The sequence below is a fragment of the Daphnia magna genome, linkage group LG5 (genome assembly GCF_020631705.1).
Source record: "Daphnia magna isolate NIES linkage group LG5, ASM2063170v1.1, whole genome shotgun sequence".
NCBI lineage: Eukaryota > Metazoa > Arthropoda > Branchiopoda > Diplostraca > Daphniidae > Daphnia > Daphnia magna.
In genome coordinates, this window is record NC_059186.1 from 345,248 (window position 1) to 370,902 (window position 25,655).

The following is a 25,655-nucleotide window of genomic DNA, read 5'->3' on the forward strand; positions in this document are numbered from 1 at the left end:
TGGTTTCTATGATCTGATTAAAAAAAAAAAAAATTCTTCATCTCTTTTTCAACATGGCCAATCGACTGTAAGTTATTTACCAAGATCCCATTTTTCGCCAGCTTACAAACACGAAACAAATGGAAACATGGTCGAAGAAATTTCGAATGATTGCGGGCTGCATTGCGTTCCTCGTGAACCGCAACCACACGAATTGGAGTCATTTGTCAATAATTCAGGCGAAACTGGGTTCATCATTGTTAGTTTCGGTTTCATTTGGAAAGGAATCGATATTCCGATTAACGTGCAACGCATTTTCCTATCTACTTTTGTCTGGCGGTAACTACGTTTCCCATTTGGATATGAGAAGAAATTATGGGCATCAAGAATGAAATGATTCCATGTAATGTTAGGCTGTTACCTTGGTTACCACAACAAGATCTCCTCGGCCATTCCAAAGTCCATCATTCATTGCATACGATGGCCTTTTTAGTAATCAAGAAGCAGTTTTTCATGGCATTCCCGTCATCGGTCTACCCATCTATGCTGACCAGCTAATCAATGTTCAGAAGGTTTAGGACGACATCTACGCCATTCGACCTGATTGAGGCAATCTGAAAGAAGATATTGTGTTTAACTCCATTCAAATCATTCTCAAAGATCCGAGGTAGCTCCCTTGTCTTATCAATAATTCAAACATACATTAATTAGTAAGGTTCACGTATAAAGAAAAGATACATCAAGTTTCGGCTTTGATTCGCGACTGATTATCCACTGGACAGAGCCATCTATTGGATAGAGTATGTAATTCGGTATCAGGGTGCACCTCATTTACGTACAGCGTCACGCACAATTTGGCTCTGCCAACGAGGTTTTCTCGATGTGACTTTTATCCTTTTTATCGTTTGTCTATTGGCGAGTTATTTTATATTTCGTCTTTGCAGTTCGGTCTTTTTTTACACGACCATGAAATCTTGTGCATAATGAGCCGAAAAACAAACTGACATGACCCGTTTATGAGTTAAATGCTATTGGCGGATTTTTTTTCTCCAAAGTCAAACTATTTTTTCTGAACGCAGCACTTACCGTTGCCGTGTTTGGGTGGAGCACACGTTTGCATGCACTAAAATGGTTCCATACACGATTGCTATACTTGGTTTGGCCGTTGGCTATGCCATGAAAATACACGTTGTCTCGTGCTTTATGTTTGGTAGTCACCTGAGGTTATCTTCAACCAATGTAACCTGTGATGGTTCTACCTTTGTTTTCTACCGTTGAAGCTTAGCAAACTGCAGTCGAGTTAAAGGTAATTGTCTTTACTTGGTTATAACCGCAATTAAGCATTCGATTATCTCAGTGAAAACCAACTCAAAAAATTTATAACACAGACGCTGTTGCATGATAATATTAAATATTTGTAACTATGAAAAATGAGATTATTCACCACAAAACCTACGTTAAATTAAACAAAAATAACGAAAATTTTATTTACGTAATACATAAAACATTTAATCGTAGAAATAAATTCATGATAAATTTGGTCTCACTCGTCTTTTTCGGCAACGCTGTTTGAGTACATGACACACGATGCAAAACATTGACAAAGTCGGAATACAACGTGAACCATTGAGAAGATAAAGACAAGGATGAAGAGCAACACGTCCGAAAAACCTCATTGAGGTAGGGAAAATTCACAAAAAGAACTACGCAATGGAACGCCCCGTGGTGACGTATCCAGTATTCGATCCAATAGACGGCCCGATCCAAAGGTTTGTCTCTCTGGTCGTGCTCTCCTGCATCGACGTTGAAACTTCTTTCATCCTTGAGGCAAACCTAAAAGTAATTAATATTTTCTTTTAAAAAGTCTTTATTGATAGTTTTCACAAAAAAAACTCGGCTCGGAGAGCGCCAATTGAATAGAATAAAATAAAATATTTTTCTCTAAATTTTCCCAATCGAGCAAAATGGCGTAGCCATCGTCTCGAACCTTCTGGACGGGTTGAATGTGCAAAGATGGGCAGAGCAATGAAGGGAACGCCGTGATAAATAGCTTCTTGTTTGCTGTTCAGTCCACCATGATTGATGAATAATTTGATCTTTGGTTGACCAAGAAGATCTTGGTGAGGTAGCCAATGTAACAGTTTAACTTTATGTGGAATTATTTCATCACGTCCGAATTTACTTTCATTTTCCCATTTCATGACAACTCTATGTGTTAACTTGGCAAAAGTCGACAGCAAAAAACGTCGTATACCATCTGATATTTCTTCTCCTTTCATAATAGAACCGAAACTGACGAGGATGAATCCAGCATCCCCGGAATCGTTGACAAAAGACTCTAGTTCATACGGTAAGGCTTTTGGCGGAACACAGTACAGTCCACCGACTTGAACAACAGCTGATGATGTTGGCCAACCAGTTCCAAGTCAGATCTAACTTTCATACCTGATTGATGCCAATCTTCTAGTTAACGTGAGATAAAAAAAAAATTTATTTCGTTTCGATAGAGCATAATTTTGATTTGATTCTTTTTTAAATTGTCAATTCAATTAAAAATAAGCAGGTGGATTTTTGCAGATGGCGTCCAAATCACACGTTTCTATAATTGGCTTGACGGCGGCAGTGAATTTAGAAACAAGGTAGGTGGGTCAACCGAACGTTGACGTACAACTTGCACTTTTTAAAGTATTGAGAAGAAAAGGAAGAAGTTGTTTCGTATTTTTGAATGACAGCGTCACAGGACATCTGTTGCGTCAGAGCATTGAGTTCCATTTCACGTTCTTGAATATAATTGTGTTATCTGTTTCCCGCTATTCTTCATTTCCAGGTTCGGGATCGTTACGAGGATAGCGGGTTAAAGAACCACATTTGAACGACCTCGCCAGCTGAGTTGATTTGAATCGACATGTTAAATGGTGGTGCAATATGCACTTTAATACACGTCGCCATATCTGTGCGTAGGCTACATGCAGACTGGTTGTGTGTTATCCAAATGCCAATGGATGAGTGTGGAAACAAATAGTGCCATTCACGTGCCGGATCACAAGACGATAAGGGCAAGAACACGCAGCGTTCACGCACACATCTCGTTGACAACTACGCCCTTTTGCCGGTAAGTAACTGAAAATTTTTAATAGGTCGTCTTGAACAGCGTCATCGCTTATCGTACATTCGACTATGTATAGGTTATCTTAACAAAACTATATATGCAAGATGAGAATATTTTCATTTGATTGCGTATACGAGTCGTAAAAACGAAAGTTATAGTTCATCGTAAAAAATTGTTTTAATTTGAATGAATTCGAGTTTTCCGAAAATGCTTAATGTCGGAGTAGTCGCAGAGGGTTTTCCATTTTTTGAAATGTACGAAGTCGGTTGCCATGTCACCGTAAAGCTACTGTCAGTTAAACATCCGTGCTACGCTATCAAAATTAAATATTAAAATACCACCCTTCATCTGAAGCATTCCCAGTGATCTGTAAAGCCGACAGAAGCTGTTTTACATGAGATGTTTAATTATTCTTTGGGGTTTTGTAGGAAGGAGAAAGGAGGAGGGTTAAGGATGCAACGAGGCTGTCATATTTTCTAACGAAGATAGACAGTTGGAGTCACGCTGTATATTATTTCATCGTACATTGACAGTCGTGTTCCAGGAGTTTTCATTTCAAATCCCAAGTCAATTGCGATATCGAATCGATTGAAGTTTGCATTCAATTTTCCTTGCCTTTCACGCAGAGACAAATGAACTTGTAAGGTATATATAAACGCGTAGAAATACGTTAGACAGTTCGAGGCCAGAACTAGCAAGCGAATGAAGGGCATTGAGTGTTGTTAATTGAAATTCTTCGTCGGATGAAAAGGGAATTTTTTTTTTACTGTCGCGTAAACAGGAACTCGTTTTTTAACCTCTAGTAGAACAATAAAGGAGACTACAAATTATGTCACTAAAATGGTTATCGTTGGTGTTGACAACTGTTTATTTTCAGCTTTGTCAACCAACTTCAGTGATGAAGACGGATGTCACGCCGCTCCAGAAAGATCACCTTGTGGTCATGGCAGTAGAGGTATTTAGCAAAACATCTTAACAATTGGCATCCGAATCGGTTAATGTGTATTTTTCTAATGAATAACGTTTTTTTTAATAATTTAAAGTTTTCGATATCAGTGAAAGTGCACAGGAATTCGACTGGCCACTTGATCCGTTTGGAAGGTGTTGCACCTTTAATGCTCGACTGGCTCTCTGTTCGATACAACTTTGAGTAATAAATACTATTCTCTATATTATATATATGGGCATAATTTAAATACGGTGCTTTATTTCAATTGTAGCTATTCGGTGTTGGACTCGAATGCCACTAGCCTGGAAGACTCGGGACCTCATCTACCTGGGCTCATTAGTTACGCGGTGAAAGGTGTACGTACAACACCTACCCATGGATTCATTCTTTAAAAAACTAAAAGCAGATATGTAAATGCAAATTATAACAATAGGAATGCGACGTGATTTTGGCAGTTATGGTCCACTCTCAAGATCGTTTGAAGAAATTAGAATTACTGCATCCGTGGTTTTACGCTGAAATTGTCATTTTATTGCCGCTACCAGAAGTTTTGAACAACGTCAACGCCGTCATTAAACCATTTCAGCCTTGGGTAAGTCATTAGTCGTTGCATATCTTTCGTACATCCCCAATTTTTTAAATTGTTTTTATTTTACATATAGGTGTGGGTGGCATTAGGTGCTGCGTCGACGGGTTTCATTGTCACTCTGCTGTGTCTGAATCGGTACCTAAAATCGGTGAAACAATCCATTCAACCTTCCGATATATTAGCAACTGAAAGTATTTATATGTACGTAGTAGTGACTTTACTTAATCAAGGTAATCTATTAGATGTTTTTTCTTTGTACATACCACAAAACAAATAAAAGTTAATGCTCGTTTTCTTGATAGGAGGGTACATTTCGTCCAAACTGACGCCGATTCGGCTAGTTGTTGGAGCTTGGTGTTTACTCACTTTGGTCCTCCTCAATGTCTACAATGGCGTCCTCACCTCTTATTTGTTGGTTACGCCTTACTCCCTGCCCCTTCTGAACTCTATGGAAGACGCGGCTTATGATCCTAACATCTTCCCGGTTCTCGTTAAAAACAAAGGAGTAGATATTCTTTTTTTGGTTGGTACATGAATGATGGAAATGAACGCTAGTAGATAATAGTGATGCATTTCAAATTCCTGGAGCTTCTTCGAAGTTAACTGTCTTTTTCTTATAGACTGCAGATAAAGGATTGTTTAAGGCGTTTGGCGACAAATTGCGGGCCAATCCCAAGTTGAGATGCAATTCCAGTCGTCAATGCGTGCAGATGGTGACTTCGCTGCCACATCAGCACGCTTATATCGAGGTATTTACATCTGGCGATTCGCGATGTTTCTTAATTTGAATACTTGTATACGCTGACATTGTCTGGACAGGGCCTTTTGGCTTTGAAAGAGATCATCAAAGATGAATACAACCGGACTGGTCAGTGCAAAACAACTATCATGAAGGTGGGAGAAGCAAGCCGGCCTACAGGATGGGCATTAAGGAAAAGGAGCACTTACAGCGAGAAATTCAATCGAGGGTTGGCTTTCCAATGCATTTACTATTATCGATGGCAGCATGCATGCCCCTATCGTATGCATAAGCACACGATTGTACACTTGCATCATTTCGAAAACTTTGTTTTTATCAAACGTCGTCCGTGCCAATGATCTTATAATGTTTGACAGAATGTTGGTGCTCCGCGAAACTGGACTGATATCGCAATGGGAAAAACAGTTTGAAGCGAACTCTAGGCCTTGCTACGACGAGGATCAAAATTACAGAAACGACAAAAACAAGAAAAAACCATTGGCCCGTTTGTCTCTGGCCAATTTGACAGGGGCTTTTGCTGCTTTGGGCACTGGAGTGCTCGTATCCTTTTTAGCTTTTCTGATCGAGTTGCTCGTTGCTCGCGTAACTAAAAAAACGTTTGCTGCCATATGATACGATGTTAAAGTATTCCATCAAACTTTTCTTTGGACGTACTGCATAGCGTAAATCCGATATGATTATTTATGCACTTCAGTCAGTCAGTAGTGTGGTTCATTAGACTAATTGCTTTCGGGTGCCTGAAAGTATGAGGCAACTGGCATTATTAACCGGAATTTACAAGCTTTATTTCCAAAAATTGTCCTAGACCAACGAGTAAATAACTGGTTTAACCGTTTAAATTTAACTCGTTATATACCCTTGTTGCATCCAAAATTATACGTAAACACGAAAGAACAGTTAATTCTTAATTGTTATTAGATTGATTGGATTTGAACGTATTCAACGGGTTATTTAAGTTTTTAAGGTTAATTATACGCCACCTAGTGAATAAAGATTAGTGATTCCAAGAGATGGCGGTGTGTTCAAGCAGACGACTCACTGGTTCTTATAAGCCGAGATAGAAATTATTAGAATTTCACGTTGATAAGCATAAGTGAGATGGCCCTAACGATCAGACTGGCCAGAAACCTTCAGTCATTTGATAGATTCACTCATCTCCACTACATCAGAAGAATGTCAAGCAAAAGTTTCTTGATCGATCAATCACGTTATGCGTTTCTCAAAGATCTTGGTCTCGAATCCCATAACAAAGGCGTTTATAATGGAAAGTGGTTTGCCAATGGAGAGGTGACCATGCAATTCAATATCCTTTAGCTAACTGGCTTCTATGTTTTTGCTGATTATAGACATATTCTGGGTTTTTAGGTGATTGAATCAATTTCACCGGCTACAGGTGAGGTCATTGCTGAAGTTGTTCAGGGCAACACTGAGGACTACAACACCTGCGTTGTTGAGGCCAGAAAGGCATGGAACACCTGGGCTGACATTCCTGCTCCAAAACGAGGAGAGATTGTTAGGCAGATTGGAGTTGCTTTGAGAGAAAAGCTGGAACCTCTAGGAAAACTTGTCTCTATGGAAATGGGTATGTCTCTGCAAAGCTCTCTTGATGTCCTGACTACAGACTGTCCTTTTTTTTGCAGGAAAAATTCTTCCTGAAGGTGTCGGAGAAGTGCAAGAATATGTAGACATTTGTGACTATGCAGTTGGTCTCTCAAGGATGTTTGAGGGCAAAGTGATCCCATCTGAGAGACCTAATCATACCCTGTTGGAAATGTGGAATCCATTAGGAACTATTGGCATTATTTCTGCCTTCAACTTCCCTGTGGCTGTCTATGGCTGGAATAATGCTCTTTCTATGGTCAGTACAATAAATAATTTTTCCATCTTTCCACGTTTTATATCAATAATGCATTCGTATAGATCTGTGGCAACACAATGGTTTGGAAAGGCGCTCCATCCACCCCATTATGCAGTATTGCTACCACCAAAATTGTGGCTCAAGTGCTGGAAAAGAACAACCTCCCTGGCGCCATTTGCAGTCTAGTCTGCGGAGGGGCTGATGTTGGCAGCGCAATGGCCAACGACCCCCGACTACCTCTGTTATCTTTCACTGGCAGCACCCGTGTGGGCAAACAAGTAGCAGTAGCCGTACAGAGCCGATTCGGTCGTAATCTACTCGAATTGGGTGGCAACAACGCCATTTTGGTCGATGAGAGCGCCTCTGTAGATCTAGTCGTCAGGGCGGCCCTCTTCGCATGTGCTGGAACTGCTGGCCAGCGATGCACCACCACTCGGCGTCTCATCTTGCACGAAAAGGTTTATGACTCCGTTTTGGCCGGCTTAATTAAAGCCTACGAACAACTTTTGCCCAAAATGGGTGATCCACTAGAGGCCGGTGTCCTTCTTGGTCCTCTGCACAACAAAGCGGCAGTTGATTCATTTTCGGCAACCATCAAAGAAGCCGTTGCACTTGGTGGTCAAGTGGCTTTTGGGGGTCAAGTCATGACTGATCGTCCAGGCTTCTTCGTGCAGCCTACAATCATTACCGGTTTGAAGCCGAATGCTTCAGTCGTCATGAACGAATGTTTTGCTCCCATTCTCTACGTGCTTAAATGCAAAGATATGGATGAGGCTATCGCCATCAACAATAGTGTTGATCAGGGTCTCTCGTCCAGCATGTTTACTCAAAACCTTGGCCAGATATTTAAAGTACGCGAAAGAACTCAACGTAACAATATAATGTGTATTAATTAAATTTTTTAAATGTGACAGTGGCTGGGCCCCAAAGGATCGGATTGTGGCATTGTCAATATCAACATCCCAACCAGCGGAGCAGAGATTGGTGGAGCCTTTGGCGGTGAGAAACACACAGGTGGTGGACGGGAATCGGGTTCTGATTCATGGAAGCAGTACATGCGCCGCAGCACTTGCACAATTAATTACGGCCAAGATTTGCCATTAGCTCAAGGCATCAAATTCGAATGAATATCTGTTGTTGGATGCCAAGTGTAATTGAATGAATACTCGCTTTATTATTACAAATTGCTACAAAAGTTATCATTACGTAAAGCGTTATTAAATACAAAAAATTTAACACAATACTTGGATGGAAGGACTTTCCCACTTCTAAATGATTAAAATTTTGGCATTCATTCGACCCACATTGCACTTTTTATTGAGAACAGAAGTTTAGTGATCGGCTTATGGTCAACTGATTGCGGGGGAGTGCTTTTCGGGGTAGTATCTCCGACAATTAACCGACCGAATGTATTATCGATGTCAAATCAAAATCAATCATACACATCAAATAAGAGTATTAATTAAAGGAAACAAACTAAAATGTTATTGGGAATCAGCGTTCCAAATGAGGCTATTACAGTTCAGGTTCCTTCGAATTCCAAGTAAATTGTTTGAGCATAATTTTTATACAAAATCAGACAAAATTTATTTTATTTGTGTCTTTGATGTATATAGAAGAATCGGCCCCGACCCTAATCGGGGCGCATTTTGCCAATCGGGTTTCGAAATTCGGTGCTCGGGGCGGGGCGTTCGGGGTGAAAATGTTTGCAAATGGCGTCGGGGCAAGCGAATTAGCCTCGATTTTTGCCCCGCCCCACCCTGGCTGACGAAGTGGCACCCCGATTCAGCCCCGATTGCCCTTTTCCGGGGTGGGGCGGTTAACCGATTTTGGCTAATCGGGGCCGATCGCTATCTGTGTGTCTGTGATGTATATACCATGTATAGCGCTCGGCCCCACGCCAATAGGGGAACCTTTTAGTCGATCCGGTGCGGGGATAATCTTAATCGGGGAAGTGATTTCGGTGCTCGGTGCGGTGCTATCGGTGATCGGTGCCTTCCCCGATTATCAATGAATAGTGATCTAAATTGGCAGCTGCCCTGCGGCAAACAAGAATAAAATGTGACCCTAGTCACGTGATTCTCGTTGGCCTATCAGAACTCAAGGTCACTGGTAAGACTAACCCCCTATGGCTGAAGCGGTGGTATCGTCTGAAGCGAAGTGCTTTCCTCGCCATTTCTATCGCCATCGCCATGTCACATGTCATCGTCTGATGCATTGTTTGTCCGAGCTTTTTTATCTTAAGTATGTATATTTGTAAAACTATGGCAGCTAGTCACTGCTCTAACCATAAAAGAAATTAATAATTTAATATTAATTGTGACGTACGCGTACATTTAGTTGATCATTGAAGACATTTTGCTCTACATTTTACCGATCCTTATAAGTTTTCTGGTCTGCGTTAGATGTCAGGGTACAGTAATGGCACGGTCCCCTTCGACTGTATTGTCTGACCTACACCCCTTGTAATTGAAAATGTTTGGACATCTTAAAGCTTTGGCAGTATAAAGGATTGTGTTAAAATATTTTCTGTTTTGTTTCAGGTGTTCGAACAAGAAATTACATGGAGAGGAAGCTTTAGTTTTGTACTTGATTTGTCACTTGTTGGGCAAGATGGAAAAAGATCAGGGTTTGGTAAGAATTGAAATATATCATCCTTTACATCTAAACTCCGATTACCAGATATTACATCGAAATGTTTGAAGGTATTTTATCTATCTTAGATGAATAAAGAAGTTTACGAAGGTTGGTAAAGTTAAATAAGTTAGACCACCTTTTGAGGTTTTAGATTGGCTTTTAGACTTCATAGTTGGTTTTTCACTATCACAAGTTATCTCTTTATTTATGCTTACAATGAAAGAATGTGTCATACTGCATTTAAACATTGAATAGTCAAGTATCTGGGGGTGGTTTCGTTGTTGTAAATGTTTCCTCTCTCTCGTTTGAACCAAGTTCTCTTACGCTAACTTACGTAGTATTGGCTCCTAGCAATGCGACAGTTTGCATGTTGTCATTTCTTGTTTTTTATTGTTGCGTATCAGTTGTGCTTATTTTGGAATGTTTGTTTGATGTCGTTCAAGATGTTTTCCTTGTTGACAAGACGTCTTGATGTCGGTAACACCTAATTTATCGAATGTATGATTGCAAACGATGAATTTTCTCAAATTCCATTAGCTGATAGTTTTCATTGGTACGTTTATTTGATTTACTATTGTTCTGATTCGGGTCGTGAATAGGTCAGATAGATGTAACAGCAATTTTGTCTTCTTTCTATAAACATGGGAAGGAAGGAAAAAGTAAATAATTATGAAGAATGTCGTTGCCTCGTTAGCAGAGCGTCTGACACCACCTACCCATCATTGAAGAGAGAACACCTAAATATTTTAGTTACAAACTGTGACAGGAAAAACTGCGAAAAGTAGAACATCTACTTCAGTATTGTAGTTTAAATGAGTGACACCGCACTTTCTTCTACCTAGCTCTTAACCTTAATACAATATGAAACGTGTAATTTCTGCTACATCTTTTTTTTTAAATTTAGAGTTATAGGGTCTAGAGCATGTCTGATCATCAGAGGCATGTTGCAGTGTTGTTCCAGAAAGCCGGATTCAAGAGAAAAAATCTGATTCAAAGGCCCATCAACACAATATAGATTGTTTAACTTTGTATTCTTGATTTGATGGTGAAATTGAATTAAATTGGAAGTTGAAAGCTATTAAAGCAATTTGCCGACCAGTGAAGTTGCATAAATGTCTGAACCATGTGTAAAATTGAAAATCAAATCGAGAGAATCGTTGGCGTGTTAACTTATAGAACATCTGAGTTCGCACTGGCAGAAATTTAAAACTTCTAGAAAGATAAAGTTTATAGAAGATGGAAATTTGCATTGTAAATGAAATTGTTTTTTAAGTACTTGTCTCTAGATTGCTAAATGATAGTTCAAGTTGGTATATCTTTAAATAGACTGGCTCTTAGATAATAATATCCAATACACAAATATATAAAAGGAATTGATTTTGTATTATCCCACCTCCACCCACAATTCCACCACTATTTTACATTACATGTTATTCAATACATTACAAGTTATACAATACATACACATATACACAAACACTAAGTTAACCCGTTGGCTGCCAAGCCATTACAACCCGTAGGTTGTTCTACTACAATCGCTACGCATCGTTTCTGAGGGATTCGATGAAAGGGGGACTTATCCGAAGACAAGTCCGGGCTGACTTGACAATGGAGACCTTTACGGGAATGCACACCCCAGGTACTCCACCATCGCATCGACAAGGGGAAGTCCCTACTGGTGCATTGCCTACGGCGCCCTAAGGCGCAAGGCGACTGCCCCACCCCATGGTCGATCAGCCATGGGGTAGAACAGCGCCGCCGGTCCCTACAACTAAAAAAAAAAGGGGAGAAAAATGGGTGGCAGCCAACGGGTTAACTTACAACATGCATTATACAACAATACAATACAAAACAATACCAAAAACACGAGGCTCCACGACGACGGCGATGAGGCAAAGACAGGCGAGATCCAAGACGATGCGACAAATCGACGAGATGGAGAAGGTCAGGCGAAAACGGCAAGGCGAAGACGACCAGGTAAAAGGCGGCGAGGCGAAGACGACCAGGTTAAAGGCGGCGAAGCCAAGACGACCAGGTTAAAAGCTGTAAGGCAAAGACGACCAGCTTGAAGACGATGAGATGAAGATGATGAGGCGGAAGAAAAGGGGAAGATCAGGAATTATTTGTTTACCATTGGCAATCTCTAAACAGAAGTAAAGCCATAATACAAAAGAACAATAATGTGACAGAAAACTAGACCAACCAAGTTGTACATTAGGTAACAATCTATAATACCATAATGAAGCGATGACGTTCAGATAGGTGAATGTTGGTCGGTTTAGTCACAAAGATGAGGACGACGGTGAATGTTGGAACACGAAGTTGAACTAGTCACACGCCTGCTCATGGTTCTAATATAGGAATTCATATTACATTTATGGAGTAAGAATACCATGTTAATTACAGTACCACCGTAATGCAGTGGTGCTAAAGCAAATTTTTCTTGCATGCAAAATAGAGAAGATTGTTTACATGAAACATTGATGATCAATGTCTGATAACACTAATTAGATGAAAACCTGCATTCAACAAAGGGAAAATCACAAAAAAAAATATGATTTTATGAGACAATTGGCACTACTTGAATCAAAGACGTGTCATATAAGAATAAAGAATCAGTCTTACTATTGACATTCAAGCTTCAGTATCAAGCATTCAAGCTCCAGCGTTAAGTACAACAAGCCTGATTTAAACAAAGTAATCAGTCAACTTATATAGCAGAAGTCCTAATGTGAGTTATACCTTTTACATGAGTAAATGGCATGATAAAAAGCAAAAGTATAGATAGCCTACAATTTCCTAGCTGAGCAGCTGGCATAGCTGATAACAATCGGAACTGTCACATATGAAAGACAACCTATTTAAAAAATTATCATTCAACACAAACATAAAAATGAAAGTAAAGTACAGTAGATAACATACTGTTAATTTTTAGATGAATATTTCTTTGAAGCACACCACACACAGTTAAGAAAATTAACAGACATCGATTTCACTAGTTACAAGCAATCAGTCATTATTTGGGGAAACACCAACGCCATCTAGTTTTTGTATTTGATAGCCAACGAAAAGAGATATATCTTCAAAAAGTGCGAAATTTAGCGCTTTACGTGTTTGATCGTTACTATTTCAGACATCTAACTATATTTTTATAGCGTGATAATAAAAAAATTTAGTGAGTAGTTGCACTGCAGAACAAGGCGCTAAACATGTCACCCGTTCAACCGCATACATGTCGTAAGATCAACCATTACCGTAGATAGCAGAAAAACAAGGGAAAAGGGCTACCAAATCTCATCAGTTAAGATGAAATTACTAAAATCGGTGGGAAGAATATAGTTCATTTTTTACTTTCTACAAAATAACGTAAAATTTTTCCGGAAGTCACCGAAAGTCACCGGAAGTAGCTAATATCCCCGAAAATATTGACCTTATGACGAAACGAATAGAATTTTCGTAATCCTTATATAATTTGGAATAAGACTGATGTGTTTCAGCCAAAAGCTGGAGTTGGGCAAAATCGCGAATTTTCGTGATTTAGGGAAATTTGCGATTTTTTACGATTTTCGGGTATTTTGAGCTGACCCATAGACTCGATCCCAAATTTGACGAGGATCACGAAAATGTTAATCTTTTTATGAACAGACTTAAACGTAAGCAACTATACGCTATTTTAAAACCGGAAGTAAACCGGAAGTCACAATTTTGGAAATATAAAAATGAGCTGTTCTCCTTTGCATTGTTAACAAGATTTTCATAGTAGCAGAAGTCATCTACAGTAAATAAACAATACATCGCTTCTGAAAGTACGATTTAAGTTACTACGACACATATACCGCTGAATAGCTCTACATTCCAAGCAAATATCTCAAATCTAACACCGTAATTTATCTGAATGGAAATTTCGCGCCTAACGTGATTAATTCGATAATCTACGTAGCAAGATAAATGCAAACCTGCAGCCAAAATGTGGCGGGATTTTTCAAAAGAATAGGTTCTACTAGCATCTGGTGGAGCGTTGTTGGGCTGCGCCATTTTGGCGTAATATAGCTTCTGTGTGGATGAAAATTTGAATTAGAAAATTGGTGTTTTATTACTAAAAAATGCAAATAGACAGGCTATGAAAGATTCTTCTGTAAATCTGCATTTGGCCAAAATGCACAAGTTATGAAAGTAAAATTCATAAAGTATTTTTTAATTACCAATCTATGACTGAACAAAATAATTTTTTTTATTTCATGAACTTCACCAAACATTGAAACGGTTAAAAATGAAACCAGGAAATTATTCTACAATAAAACTACAGATCTTACCAAACTTCTAGCTGATAGTTAACTTGTGGCTGTTGTCAATTGTGTTGCTGTCATAACAGTATCGTCACTTGTTTGCTATTCATTACTGGACATCTTCTGTGCACTAGTTTACAGTGTTGGTCTTCTATGATGCAATATCTGCTGCTACAAACTCATACTAGGAAACACTGAAGGATATTTGCTCAATGTGCAAGTACCTATTTCAACTTAAGATATGATTCACATTTCTTGTATCTCACACATAAACTGAAACTAGTTTATTTTACCCTAGTTTTGGCATTTCCACATGTTTCATATTTTCATCACATATGAAAAAGATTTTGATTAAACCAGAGAAGAGAAAGTTACCAAATGAGGATGAATGCATTGGATAATATGGGATTTGGTCTGCATGTTGAATGTGTCTTAAAATCCAACACTCTTCTCAGCCAGAAGCTTCTGTGTGAATATGCACTTAATGTAACAGAATTCCATTAGGTTGTATGTTATGCAAGTACATTCTGCAATCTGATTGTCCTTTTTTCATGCCTCATCCTTCCTTGATTGTACCAAATGTTCTGCTTGTAAAAATCAAATTGGCCAAAATATCACACCTGATTTCCCAAAAACATGTAAAATTAATTGAAAAGAATGTAAAACATCAAAAATATGATAGATAGAAATTGTTTTGTATCACAGATTTGCTGGAGACTGCATTGCGATCCTTTATGGAATCTTGGATGTGGGGTTTATGATGACGATGCGACATAATCCAATTGAAACTGAAAAAACGTTTCAATAGTTAATTTTTTTTTCCTTACACAACGTTGTAATCTATCATCTTACCACGAATCTTTTTCCATCTGCAACATGCTTCCATCCAGGAGATCACTAAAAATTAACTCCAGTTCCAAAACATGTAATTCAGACACGGGCGATTCTTTGTTTTTGGCCCTTTAACACCCGGCAACAGACTCTGTTGCCGGGTGTTACTAAACTATGGACTTGCGACAGTCCAAAATGGACTACTAAAATATGGACCAAACCTAATGGTTTCGGACAGGCATCGTTATCTGGTGAAGTCCATAGTTTACATTAGGGATTTATAAAATTTGAAGGCATTACAATAGTCCAAGTTAGCCTTAGCACACATTCCAGATCTTACTTACTATATTCAAATGTAATTTTTTATATCTATCATATGACCATTTAATCTAGCAAGGAACCATTCAGGACTGCCATAATCTGCAATTGTGAATGCTTCATTATTATTCAAAAAATAGTGTAAACTTAAAATATTTACGGTATTATCAGGAATTTCAGTCATTGTATGCCAAGATCTTTACACTTTAATAATTTCATGGCTTTCAGATCAGTAGCCACTTACATCTAGGAAAACAAAAGAAATATACTTCCTTTTAACCATGAACTGCATTGGAAACACAAATATAGAATTTGCTGTACAAACATGTTCTGCTTGGTGATCAGAAAAACAACTAAAAATGGATGGATTATAAAACTGTATGAAAATTTATCGAAAATACTTTCTGTTCAGGCAAGAAATTGTTCTTGTGAATCCCATCAATCGATAATGTGTAGATGAACAAAAGCTAACAGCCTCAGCAATACTAACATTGTGGTTTCCACTGATTTACAAACCAGTTTCCAAATTTCATCTGGCTCCACGTGATACGAGCGAAGTTGGATCGGATTTTCCCCAGCTTATCTGGAAGACAAGTTTTAGTCGGAAAACATTAAATGACATTAACAATGTGAAAATAAGTAGATAAACTCAACTATCCAGTAGAACAAGTCGTATTCAAAATTAAGCCTATCACAGCATGATGGTGACCACATGTCTACAGGAGAAATGGCGGAAAAGCCGAAAAGGGGCACGAAATATTTAAGAGTTAGTCCCAGTCCCACTCCCATCAAATAATTTCGGTAGGTCACCAAGAGAAGAAGAGTGAAGTGCCATCTGGCTACAAATGAGTTTCTGCGCGGAGTGAAACAACACACCCGCAAGAGGCGCTCCTATCAGGCGGAAAATCATTCTTACGGCGACAACCCCGACCTAAAACCCTCGTTTTTTTGTATAGTATTCCCCGCAAGAGGGTACCCCTTTTTTTAGAAGGAAAATAGCCATAGTGGAGGAACTATGGGTCTATGACTCTGGTAATACGAAAACAAGGTTGACTGTTGACAAATAGGGCTCGGCCCCGCGACGATCGGGTACGATTTTGGCCGAACCGCGCGGTTCCTTTTTTTAAAAAGGCCAAACCGGTGCGGTTCGGTTTATCAATTTTTGGGAACCGATCGCACCGCGGTTTCCGCGGTTTTACCGCGGTTTGTTGAGTCACACCGCGGTTCTTACGGGTCACACCGCGGTTTTAGGAAAACAACAACACCGCGGTTTTAGGAAAAACAACAACACACCGCGGTTTTAGGAAAAACCGCGGTGTGACCCGTAAGAACCGTGGTTTTAGACAGTTTACACAACAAGTTTTGCACAGTTTACACAACAGTATAAGTCGTAAATTATGTGAAAAACCAGTTGTATTTTTGCCCACATCATTACAACAATTTTCTTAATCATCATTCGTCAATGTTTTCAATATCGAATTCAGTCAGATTGTGGGAACGTGAATCAATTTCGTTGATCAAACCGGCTTTAGGCCTAAACCATGAGCGCAAGCAGATGAGGGCTTCAACAGTCTCGGAATTAAGGCTCATCCTAGCAATTGCAATACAATCTTTTCCAGTGTTGAACGCCCTCTCACTGCCTGCACTAGTGGCTGGAATGCTTAACATATCTCTAGCCATGTTTGATAATTTAGGCCATCTTTTAGACCTTTGGTCCCAGTAACTTAGTATATCGGTCGGATCACAGTTACTGGACTCGGTCTCCTCATTCACATACTGTTTCAATTCATCTGCTTTGATTCAGTAGTTTTTGTGGATATAATAGCAGCTATGAAAGAATGGTCCGTCTTGGATTTTGAACTTCCGTGTTTGGGTTTGGGATCACTATCAATCGTTGTTTCGCTGTCAGCTGGCAAACTATAGGATTTCAACATAAGATCAATACTAAAAAACGCGATTTACGCTCAACGCGATTTGATTGGTTGATTTGAAATTTCCGCCAAATTTTCAAAAAATTTCAAAATGGCGGCGGTTCGCACCGGTTTGACGAATTCCAAACCGAGAACCGCACCGAAGTAAAAAACGGCTAAACCGAACCGACGGTTTGGTGATTTTTGGCCGGCAAACCGCGGTTCGCCCCGATCGAAAACGATCGGGGCCGAGCCCTATTGACAAACACTTGACAGTCTTGAAACAATTTGTTAAAATATCTGGCAACTAAGGCTTAGCCCCGATCAGCTGTGATCGGGCTCCCGCCCCGCTTCCGCACTTCGAAAAGCGGCTAATCGTTCCGAACAGGTCGGCCAAACCTGTTCGGAACCTGTCGGACAACCTCTGCCACCACTGCAGTGTGGTGTGTCTTTTGGCCGTAGGTCGACTACTACTACTACTACGTAGTACTTATACAGTCTACCCTACTACTACTACTACGTAGTACTAGTAAGACACAAAACCGCTTTGGCAACAAATATTATGTCTTTGGCAACAAAGAGTGACAAACTGGATCTAAATATTTTTTTGAGTTACAGATTGAATACACAAAACTTAATGAAATAAAAAATACAATCAAATGCATCGCCAACTTGTTTCTCCCGCCAACTTTCATGCTGCTGCATCTGATCCTCTCCATCTGCTAATCGGCCATTTGTCTTTTGAATTGCAGATGTTGCTGTTTCTTCAAGCGAAAGAAGAAGAAATCATCTCGACCCAAGTAGATGAGAGAAAAAAGAAGAAACGAAATCGATCCCTCTTTCCGTGCTTAACACTCCCTCCCTCTCCTCACGTAATACATCATATTACCTATCGGATATCAATTAACCAGTCCGACTCGCCCCGAAAACCAAAATGACCTGCCCGATCAGGTTTGTAGCTGATCGGGCGCTCGAATACATTTGTCAGTTTCAATAATAGAAAGTTGAATGAAAAAATCTGTATTATTAAATGTCCAGTAAGAGAAGCGACTCTCCCTTGACTCTGAAATATACGAGCACATAATTAAAACGAACGAAACACAGTGGGAACGGTGTCGGGGAATTTCATGTCCGGATTTTAACAGTGAATGGAATGATAATAACAAGACGATTTAGGAGCTAGAACGGACAGCAGAACGAGTTATTCGGGTAGGCGAAGACACTAACGTTACGTCAGGTGGCGATGAGATAGTACTATCATTTTCATTTAAGCGTTCTTGCATCACTTTTCGGACAATTAGCTCTTCGAGAGAAAGTCTTTTCCGTTTTTTTGCTCTAGGCTGGCTAGCAGCTGGGGATCGAAGAGGTGGAGCGACGGCAGAAGATGACAATGAATTCACACCATCAATCTTCCGCAACAATTCTATGTAGGACGTACCGCGAAAATCAGCCACAGTCGACTTGCACTTCTCCAGCGGAGTAACGTCTGCTTGATTAGTCAACGAGACGAATTTGGATGCCAAAACAAGAGAAAAGGGTTTGAAATGACCATGGTTCCACAGTGAGGCCGTGTGCTGCGTTTCCATGTGCCTCCCAATGTCTTTAGTAGCGATTGATGTTTGGCAGATAGACATCGGCAATCCATCTTGCCCCAGGATGTGGCATGTGAAACAAGATTCCGGCGACAAACCAAAAAGCGACAGATACCCTTGAACAAACTCTTCAATGTTCATACGAAAGAAGTTGCTCAGTTTGCAGTCGTCTTTGGGCCGCTGATCCTTGTGGATAGCACGCAATAACTCTTTTATCCACAGACGGATAATGTTGTGACAAAACAGGGACGGATTTTCGGAATCCACTGGACTTTCACCATATTCACAAAGGGAATTTTGAAATGTTTTCGTGTAGTGGATATCCAGCATCTGTTGCAACCAGTTATACTGGAGACGTTCCATTTGTGTCTTCGGGCCAAGCTGACGGATGAAAATTCGGCTGACGGGGGGTGGTACTTGGTAACTGGAATTTTCATTTCCCCCTGCATAATTAACCCATTAGTATTCCATCAGGGTTTACTGCAAATTGCTGGAATCTGTTTTACCGTTTAGACCAAAGCATTTGATGATTACGTCCATTTCATCTTGGTACATAAACGGGTGGCGCAGAATTTGACGCAGCTCCAACATGGTCAGCACTTGCTCTAACGGTAGGTATGAAGGCAAATGGATTCTTTCCATGACATCCGTCCCGACAAGACTGTTGCTGTCGATTGGCGATGCCGGCGGTGTCGAATACCGGCTGTAGACTCGACTGGTAGCCATAATGAAGAATGCATCTGAAACTATTACACCAACGACATAGCGGCCTCGTAACCGGCCAAGCAAGAACGTAGTAAAATAAAAAGGCATGAGTCCTGGCTCCTCGTAGGCAGAGTAGTAAGTCGTGCGACCATCGACGTCGTCGACAGCATTGAAGCTATCGTTAGCCTGATCTCACGAAGGATGTTAAAGAATCAAATTGATAATTTCAGTTACTGACAGAGTTAGTAGTGCTAATCTTACATCTTCGATGACTTTGAATGTACATTGAACGGAGGAAAAAATGTTTGATTCGAAAGAGCCAAGTTCACCATAGCTGCATTTGATGGTTCCCATTGCCTGAATTTTCGGAGTTATTCTATCGAGGCTCTTTTTTGTAATAGGCTGTGTAAAAAAAAAAAAGAGGGGGCGGGAGGGGGTTGGCCAATGAATATTCATAGCATCCTCAAATATGAGAAAAGCCTTACCAAAGCTGTTTCAATGTAAATACTGGTGGTAAGAGGTTCTCTTAGCAAATATATCACCTGATTGCTGGGTTGAGGCATAGAAACAATCTAGGTGAAAGAAATATAATTAACATTAACAATGTCATCTATTTTATTTTCATTATTGAAATGTCCAACCTACTTGATTCTGTTGTTGCACTTGAAACACTGTCATGAATATTTCTTGAGTTTTTATTAATAGTTCTTGATATTCCTTGTCACTCCCATCAAGAAAATAGTCTGGAAATGGTAGGAGGTTGCTATTTGCAGCACCAAAAAGAGACAAGTGTTCATGGTCTAGAAACAAAAACAAAAACTTTAGGCAAATGATGTCATTACAGGAATAACAGGGGGCACACACTTTGATCTACGCTCAACAAGGATACTGACACAACAGGTTCCCGGGTAATAGGATCAAAGACAAAGTCTTTCTTGACAATAAAATGTCCAGCATATGCAATTACTTGTCCAGCTTCTATTATGTCAAAGATTATGCATACTAGGTCAGTGTCTCCTAGGCTAGACACAACTGCTGCATACTTAAAAAATTGCTGGGTAGGGATGAGAGCTGTTTGGCGAATCTTGAGAGCATAGGGCTGAAAGTAAATTCAATTCTTATTAAAAGCCAGTGAATTTAATAGTTTTTGTAGACGAAGGAACATACTGCCAATTCACGAACGGAAGAATTTCCAAAATTGAGCTGTTCAAACGATACGATTGAAGGTCGTCCTCGTAAACGATGATCAATGTAGTTTGAAGTCTTATTTTCAAAGGTTCTGGGAAGACCTGCCATGATCTAAGTTTGGGAAAAAAAAAAGGGCACGAAATTCACTGGTCACCCTAATTATTATCCAGTCTTGTAAACAATCGCCCGTTTCAAACTCTTTCCATACAATAATCCAACACAATTGACTTCATCGGCAGTGTTGCCAAAATAAGTTTAGGCAGAGAATTTGGGTGACGATAGGGCTCGGCCCCGATCACATTCTAATCGGGGACACCGCTAACCTTCACCGATAAAAATGAATCGGGGAAGTTCGGTGCGGGTTTTGTTTTTTTTCAGTGTGGAACGGTGCTATAATCGGTGCTGCACCGATAGCACCGCTTCAGTCATAGGGGGTTAATCTTTCCAGTGACCTTGCGTACTGATAGGCCAACGAGAATCACGTGACTAGGGTCACATTTTGTTCTTGTTGGCCGCAGGGCAACTGCCAATTTAGATCACTATTCATTAATAATCGGGGAAGGCACCGAGCACCGAAATCACCACATCGAACACCGAAATCACCGCACCGATAAAGATCATCCCCGCACCGAATCGACTAAAAAGTTCCCCGATTGGCGCAGGGCCGAGCGCTAGGTAACGATGACGAAAATAGCAAACAGGACACGGGTAGGGCTCGGTCTTGATTACCTGAAACCAGAAAAACTGCACCGACCTACCCGAAAAATGGCCAATCAGTTACTACCTGGGTAGATACTTTCAAGGTGTTCAGGTTCGGTTCCCCCGGTGAAAGGTGAAACCGATAGACCCGCCGCTATGTAAAAAAAAAAATTGTATAAGTGGCTCCAAATAAACAATAAATAAAACAATACAATATATTTCAGGAAATTTTAACCTTAATGAAATTACTGGGTGAGAATTGCGGAAAAATTGTACATTGGGTCAGAAAGCGGTGTAATGGGGATCCGTAACCGGCTTTGAGAACTGATTTGATATTTCCCTTGCACCGGCTTAGACCCGGAACCCGACCTAAATGCCCATTGGCCGGAAAAAAGGCACACCGAAACCCAAAACGACCTAACCGATCGGCCAAAAAGCTAGCCGATTGAAGCGGGACCAAGCACTAGGCACGGGCAGAGATCCCATTCTATTATGGCAGTAATAATGATAAATAAGTGGATTGTCTTGATATAAACAATCGGGGTACACCGATTAGATCACCCGATCATAACCCGATTGGGCATGGAGCAAAAAGAAAAGCCGTCAGTAACCCAGTGGACTGACCATGATAACCGACGCGACCAGTCCAATCAGTCAAAATAAAGCGGTGTCGAGTTCTAAAGACAAACACGAATTAGTTCTAAATTGGAGAGGCCGCCCGCCTGCCATCAAAGTATTTAAACGTGCTGCTCTTGTCTATGAAAGGACGGACAGACTTCCTTTTTCTGAAATTCACTATTGGTTCTTTCTGTATAACGCTCGGTTCTACATTAGACCTTTTTTAGCTCTCATTTTTCTTTATTTTTCAAAAACACAGAGATGTGTCTCAGAATTTGTCCAAACTAAGAGCAAGCATCTCATGTTTCTTCCAGTCAGCAATTACAATGAGGCCAATATCCAAGTCCAATATACAACGCTGGAGACTAAGTTTTACTGCTCAAGTCATCCACGATTATGTCCGGCAATTGGCAATCGAGCTTCTCATAGGTATCTAGGTTAATGGCGTTTGCATGGACCACTGGGAGCCATTGGCCATTTGTATGCTTTATATCAAATGGATCGTTAGCGCAAACGTCGATAGTTTCAAGAGCAGTGGGCAATATTAGCCGATGTGAATGAAGAAACATTCTGTACGGTAGCACATCTTTTCCATTACTGTAGGTGAAATCCCCAATGATGGTATGCCCAAGTAATGAGCAATGAACCCTCAATTGGTGTCTTCTCCCAGTCACTGCCTTGAGTAGGACTTTTGTCGCCGGAAATCCATGATAAAAGCCTTTCTGGAGAACTAGTAGGCGTGTAAAAGCTGTCTTAGGATATTGACAGTAGGATTTGTCCACACTGCACATTTTGTGAGAATATCCTGGTCTTTTATCAACACCTTGAAAGAAATTTTAATTTTTATGATGTTTGCTGATGTTAAAGAAAATTTATACCTATAGGAATTGAGATATCAATGAGCTCATGAGAGACATGCCCACGAAGCAAAGCAATATAATATTTTTTTGTCTTCCTGGCAGAAAAAGCATCACCTCCTAGATTAGCTGCCTTCTTGTTACAAGCTATACACAAGACACCACTGGTAGAATAGTCTAAACGGTGTACAAAATGGAATCCATGGGTCAATTTATCATTTGCTAAATTGGGGAAGAGTTTTCGAAGTTGATGTTCCACTGTCAGCTAAGGCCAAGGGGAAGTATATTCATTTACGTGATATGTGAAATCTTGCTAAATCAAAACAATCAACTACCTTTTCTGTGGGATCATTTGAATTGATCAAAACATCATATGGTTTGTCAATCACAAGGAAATTGGGGCTTTGGTGCAGTACTTGCGCGATACGATGCGATACTTTTGCATCGCTTCCTGGTACCATCAACTTGTAGATCTTGATTTTTACCAGCCCGGGTATGCAGTAAATGAAACGCGTCAGTGTCTGTTTGCTCCATAAAGTAAGCTTTTGCGCCCATGAGTATACAGCCTGAACAGTTGTCCAATAAGCCATGTTGGATCATGGTTCACTGAGTTATAATCAGAATTCAAATTAAGCGTCTGGTTGGGTTAGCAGACAACAAAACAACAATTTTGAAACGGAGTTGCCATCGTGTCTTAACCTGTGTTATTTACGAACGTTATAAGTCCCTCTCCAGTCTCCCTTCTCCCCTCTTTGAATAAATTGGTATTCATGGAATATTTTTGGCTTCCAGGCCTCTCCAAAAAGTCACAATAATACCCTTTACTACATAATGAGAAATTTCACTTGTTTAGTTTTTTAAAATCCAATTGTAGGCATTCAAACTCATTCGCATTCTAGTAGCCGCATGACATTTTTGGGTAATGAAAACAGTTTCGATTTTTATGCAATACAGTTTTGTATTTTCTTAGACAATAAAGTTGCGAATCTCGGAAATCTAAAGTTATTTTTTTCGAAGATGTCACATAATTCTAAGTACTTTAAGTACTCGCCATAGGAAAATCATATTTTGGAATAACTCATCTGCATGCTCACTGGTCATTGGTAGTAATTCTTTCTGGAACTCATAAGGAGTGTAGTCAACTCAATTCACTAGTAACTACTAATTAGTATTTACCTGAATTTTTTGCAACAAGATAAAAATTCTTCTCATCTACAAGAATAGTTAACTAGTCAAAAAAAGTTGTAAAGTACTCCTTTTTATTCGGCGACTGCATTATTTATAAGTAACATGTGGATAGACCTACTTTACTGTCGAGTCATGATGAGAGTAAGGTTTCACCCTTCCCACTTTCACCGGTTTCGGCAAAATTCAAAAATAAAAGGTAGAAAAATTTTAAAATTACAGGAAATACTATGAATTAAACCGTAATAAAACGAATTTTGACAAAAATAAAATTCCTCTTTAAACCAGTTTCATTAGCGCTGCTTGGGCATTTAAAGCTGGAAACAATTTTGTTGCTTAACCTTATTTTCGGTTAAGCTTCTTTGATGACATGCAGAAAAATAGATTAACAGCGAACCATCAATTACGTAACAGACTACCGTGAACGTCGCCGGTTGCCTATATAACCTTGACGACAGTTAACGTATAAAAACCCGGCGAAGATAGAAGACCGCATGATAAGGCATTCCCCCTTAGTAAAAGTCAGTCGCCCTTTTTTGCTAGCAAAACACTTGCTAACATTATTAGAACTATGCCAGCCAAAAAGATTATTGTTTTTTTGGGATCAACCCGTGACGGCCGCTTGGGCGACAAAGTAGCCAACTATGTGCGAAATGTATTGGAACAGACTGGAATGTCTGCCAAAATTTTTGGTATGTAGTTAATAAGTAATAATTTTACAGACAAAATTTTAAGACAGATTTTCAGTAATCTCTATGTTCCCCATTAATCTTCAGATCCACTTGAAATGGATTTTCAAATGCTCAGGCAACCTTTGCACTTCATGAAAGACAAAAGTGCTGCCCCTTCATGGGTAACTGAAGCTAACAAGGAGATTGAATCAGCTGATGGCTTTGTTGTTGTGCTCTCAGAGTATAATTGTGGTGTTCCTCCAGCTCTTAGCAATATGATGAATCACTTTCCCCCAGCTTCTTATCGTCACAGACCTTGCAGTATTGTCACATATTCCATGGGTAAGTCCACAATTGATTAAGTTAAATAAGAGAATAGTTTTACAAAATAAAACATTTGGTTCAGGTGATTTTGGAGGTATTCGAGCAGCCACAGTGGTTCAGCCCTTTTTGAGTGAGCTGGGCATGATCTCTTTACCAGTTCGTGTTGCCTTACCAGCTGTGCACAAGAAATTTGATGAGGGTGGTCAACCAAATGATGCAAGATTTCAGGATAACGTTCTGCGACTAGTCAATGAGTTGTCCTGGTACGTAGATGCTCTGTGTAATAAAAAAAACATGTCACAAGACATTCCTAAATGACTGAACTTCTATGCCCTTAATTTATGCCAGTTGCAATTTTTAAAAGCTTTTGTTTCTTATAATTACATTTTAAAGTGTTTTGCACAATAGTCAGTTTACAAATTAATACACTACTTACGCTGAGCGAAACATGCAACTATCGAACGCGTCAAGCTTCGTTACCCCCATTTAATACTGAAATTATTAGCTACCAGAGAGAATAAGATAATTCTTTTCAATTTTTCTCCCAGTTCTTGCTACCATGGCTAGTTGAGTACATGGTTACTTGTTAG

At 39.8% G+C, this 25,655-nt stretch overlaps 7 protein-coding genes and 3 long non-coding RNA genes across 27 annotated transcripts; 4 read left to right on the plus strand and 6 right to left on the minus strand.

Moving 5' to 3' along the window:
* Positions 1 to 1,811: 1,811 nt before the first annotated feature.
* LOC116923263 (UDP-glucuronosyltransferase 2B14-like) lies at positions 1,812 to 2,405 on the minus strand (the record flags this gene model as incomplete). Its single annotated transcript, XM_032929731.2, is given in 2 exon segments — positions 1,812 to 1,981; positions 1,983 to 2,405. Coding segments are annotated over 2 exon segments (558 nt in total), but the record flags the coding sequence as incomplete, so codon positions are not given.
* LOC116923828 (ionotropic receptor 93a) lies at positions 2,314 to 6,280 on the plus strand. 3 transcript variants are annotated; one of them, XM_045174021.1, is made up of 12 exons: positions 2,314 to 2,451; positions 2,543 to 2,618; positions 2,807 to 3,091; positions 3,517 to 4,043; positions 4,132 to 4,238; positions 4,309 to 4,393; positions 4,471 to 4,629; positions 4,700 to 4,856; positions 4,929 to 5,149; positions 5,247 to 5,375; positions 5,446 to 5,594; positions 5,743 to 6,280. In XM_045174021.1, the coding sequence occupies exons 4-12, from the start codon at positions 3,918 to 3,920 to the stop codon at positions 5,996 to 5,998; spliced, it is 1,389 nt and encodes a 462-aa protein (XP_045029956.1). In that variant the 5' UTR covers positions 2,314 to 2,451; positions 2,543 to 2,618; positions 2,807 to 3,091; positions 3,517 to 3,917; the 3' UTR covers positions 5,999 to 6,280. The 3 variants fall into 3 exon arrangements, with proteins under 3 accessions (XP_045029956.1, XP_032786279.2, XP_032786280.2); XM_032930388.2 differs by having other exon boundaries at positions 3,966 to 4,043; XM_032930389.2 differs by lacking the exons at positions 2,314 to 2,451; positions 2,543 to 2,618; positions 2,807 to 3,091 and adding an exon at positions 3,165 to 3,342 and having other exon boundaries at positions 3,966 to 4,043.
* A 145-nt stretch (positions 6,281 to 6,425) lies between these two features.
* Positions 6,426 to 8,487, plus strand: LOC116923820 (putative aldehyde dehydrogenase family 7 member A1 homolog). Its single transcript, XM_045174018.1, has 5 exons — positions 6,426 to 6,673; positions 6,752 to 6,968; positions 7,027 to 7,244; positions 7,307 to 8,095; positions 8,159 to 8,487. Exons 1-5 carry the CDS (start codon positions 6,485 to 6,487, stop codon positions 8,369 to 8,371), a joined length of 1,626 nt encoding a protein of 541 aa, XP_045029953.1. The 5' UTR covers positions 6,426 to 6,484; the 3' UTR covers positions 8,372 to 8,487.
* A 735-nt stretch (positions 8,488 to 9,222) lies between these two features.
* Positions 9,223 to 10,959, plus strand: LOC116923836. 7 transcript variants are annotated; one of them, XM_045174022.1, is made up of 4 exons: positions 9,223 to 9,488; positions 9,650 to 9,709; positions 9,788 to 9,878; positions 10,325 to 10,858. In XM_045174022.1, the coding sequence occupies exons 1-4, from the start codon at positions 9,373 to 9,375 to the stop codon at positions 10,367 to 10,369; spliced, it is 312 nt and encodes a 103-aa protein (XP_045029957.1). In that variant the 5' UTR covers positions 9,223 to 9,372; the 3' UTR covers positions 10,370 to 10,858. The 7 variants fall into 7 exon arrangements, 3 of the variants coding, with proteins under 3 accessions (XP_045029957.1, XP_045029958.1, XP_045029960.1); XM_045174023.1 differs by having other exon boundaries at positions 9,227 to 9,488; positions 10,786 to 10,959; XR_006646902.1 differs by having other exon boundaries at positions 9,232 to 9,488; positions 9,585 to 9,721; positions 10,786 to 10,959.
* Positions 10,960 to 11,245: 286 nt separating this feature from the next.
* On the minus strand, positions 11,246 to 13,123 carry LOC123472458. Its single transcript, XR_006646904.1, has 6 exons — positions 12,804 to 13,123; positions 12,624 to 12,738; positions 12,507 to 12,564; positions 12,291 to 12,400; positions 12,117 to 12,232; positions 11,246 to 12,024 (listed from the first exon to the last, which is right to left on the minus strand). It is a non-coding gene; the product is annotated as an uncharacterized LOC123472458 (long non-coding RNA).
* Positions 13,124 to 14,436: 1,313 nt separating this feature from the next.
* On the minus strand, positions 14,437 to 16,176 carry LOC116923845. 10 transcript variants are annotated; one of them, XR_004394704.2, is made up of 4 exons: positions 16,127 to 16,176; positions 15,971 to 16,032; positions 15,020 to 15,899; positions 14,437 to 14,955 (listed from the first exon to the last, which is right to left on the minus strand). It is a non-coding gene; the product is annotated as an uncharacterized LOC116923845 (long non-coding RNA). The 10 variants fall into 10 exon arrangements; XR_006646913.1 differs by lacking the exon at positions 16,127 to 16,176 and having other exon boundaries at positions 15,020 to 15,246; positions 15,343 to 15,418; positions 15,477 to 16,120; XR_006646912.1 differs by lacking the exon at positions 16,127 to 16,176 and having other exon boundaries at positions 14,437 to 14,632; positions 14,692 to 14,787; positions 14,871 to 14,955; positions 15,020 to 16,120.
* A 2,054-nt stretch (positions 16,177 to 18,230) lies between these two features.
* On the minus strand, positions 18,231 to 22,095 carry LOC116923839. Its single transcript, XM_032930402.2, has 7 exons — positions 20,691 to 22,095; positions 20,388 to 20,622; positions 20,169 to 20,323; positions 20,009 to 20,095; positions 19,785 to 19,925; positions 19,325 to 19,709; positions 18,231 to 19,261 (listed from the first exon to the last, which is right to left on the minus strand). Exons 1-7 carry the CDS (start codon positions 20,817 to 20,819, stop codon positions 18,399 to 18,401), a joined length of 1,995 nt encoding a protein of 664 aa, XP_032786293.2. The 5' UTR covers positions 20,820 to 22,095; the 3' UTR covers positions 18,231 to 18,398.
* Positions 22,096 to 22,247: 152 nt separating this feature from the next.
* Positions 22,248 to 23,566, minus strand: LOC123472459 (RNA pseudouridylate synthase domain-containing protein 1-like). Its single transcript, XM_045174026.1, has 3 exons — positions 23,221 to 23,566; positions 22,907 to 23,150; positions 22,248 to 22,851 (listed from the first exon to the last, which is right to left on the minus strand). The coding sequence occupies exons 1-3, from the start codon at positions 23,473 to 23,475 to the stop codon at positions 22,394 to 22,396; spliced, it is 957 nt and encodes a 318-aa protein (XP_045029961.1). The 5' UTR covers positions 23,476 to 23,566; the 3' UTR covers positions 22,248 to 22,393.
* Positions 23,567 to 24,626: 1,060 nt separating this feature from the next.
* LOC116923843 (NADPH azoreductase) lies at positions 24,627 to 25,519 on the plus strand. The gene is made up of 3 exons (XM_032930406.2): positions 24,627 to 24,762; positions 24,847 to 25,083; positions 25,148 to 25,519. Exons 1-3 carry the CDS (start codon positions 24,642 to 24,644, stop codon positions 25,381 to 25,383), a joined length of 594 nt encoding a protein of 197 aa, XP_032786297.1. The 5' UTR covers positions 24,627 to 24,641; the 3' UTR covers positions 25,384 to 25,519.
* On the minus strand, positions 24,846 to 25,644 carry LOC116923846. The gene is made up of 2 exons (XR_004394718.2): positions 25,502 to 25,644; positions 24,846 to 25,341 (listed from the first exon to the last, which is right to left on the minus strand). It is a non-coding gene; the product is annotated as an uncharacterized LOC116923846 (long non-coding RNA).
* Positions 25,645 to 25,655: the final 11 nt, after the last annotated feature.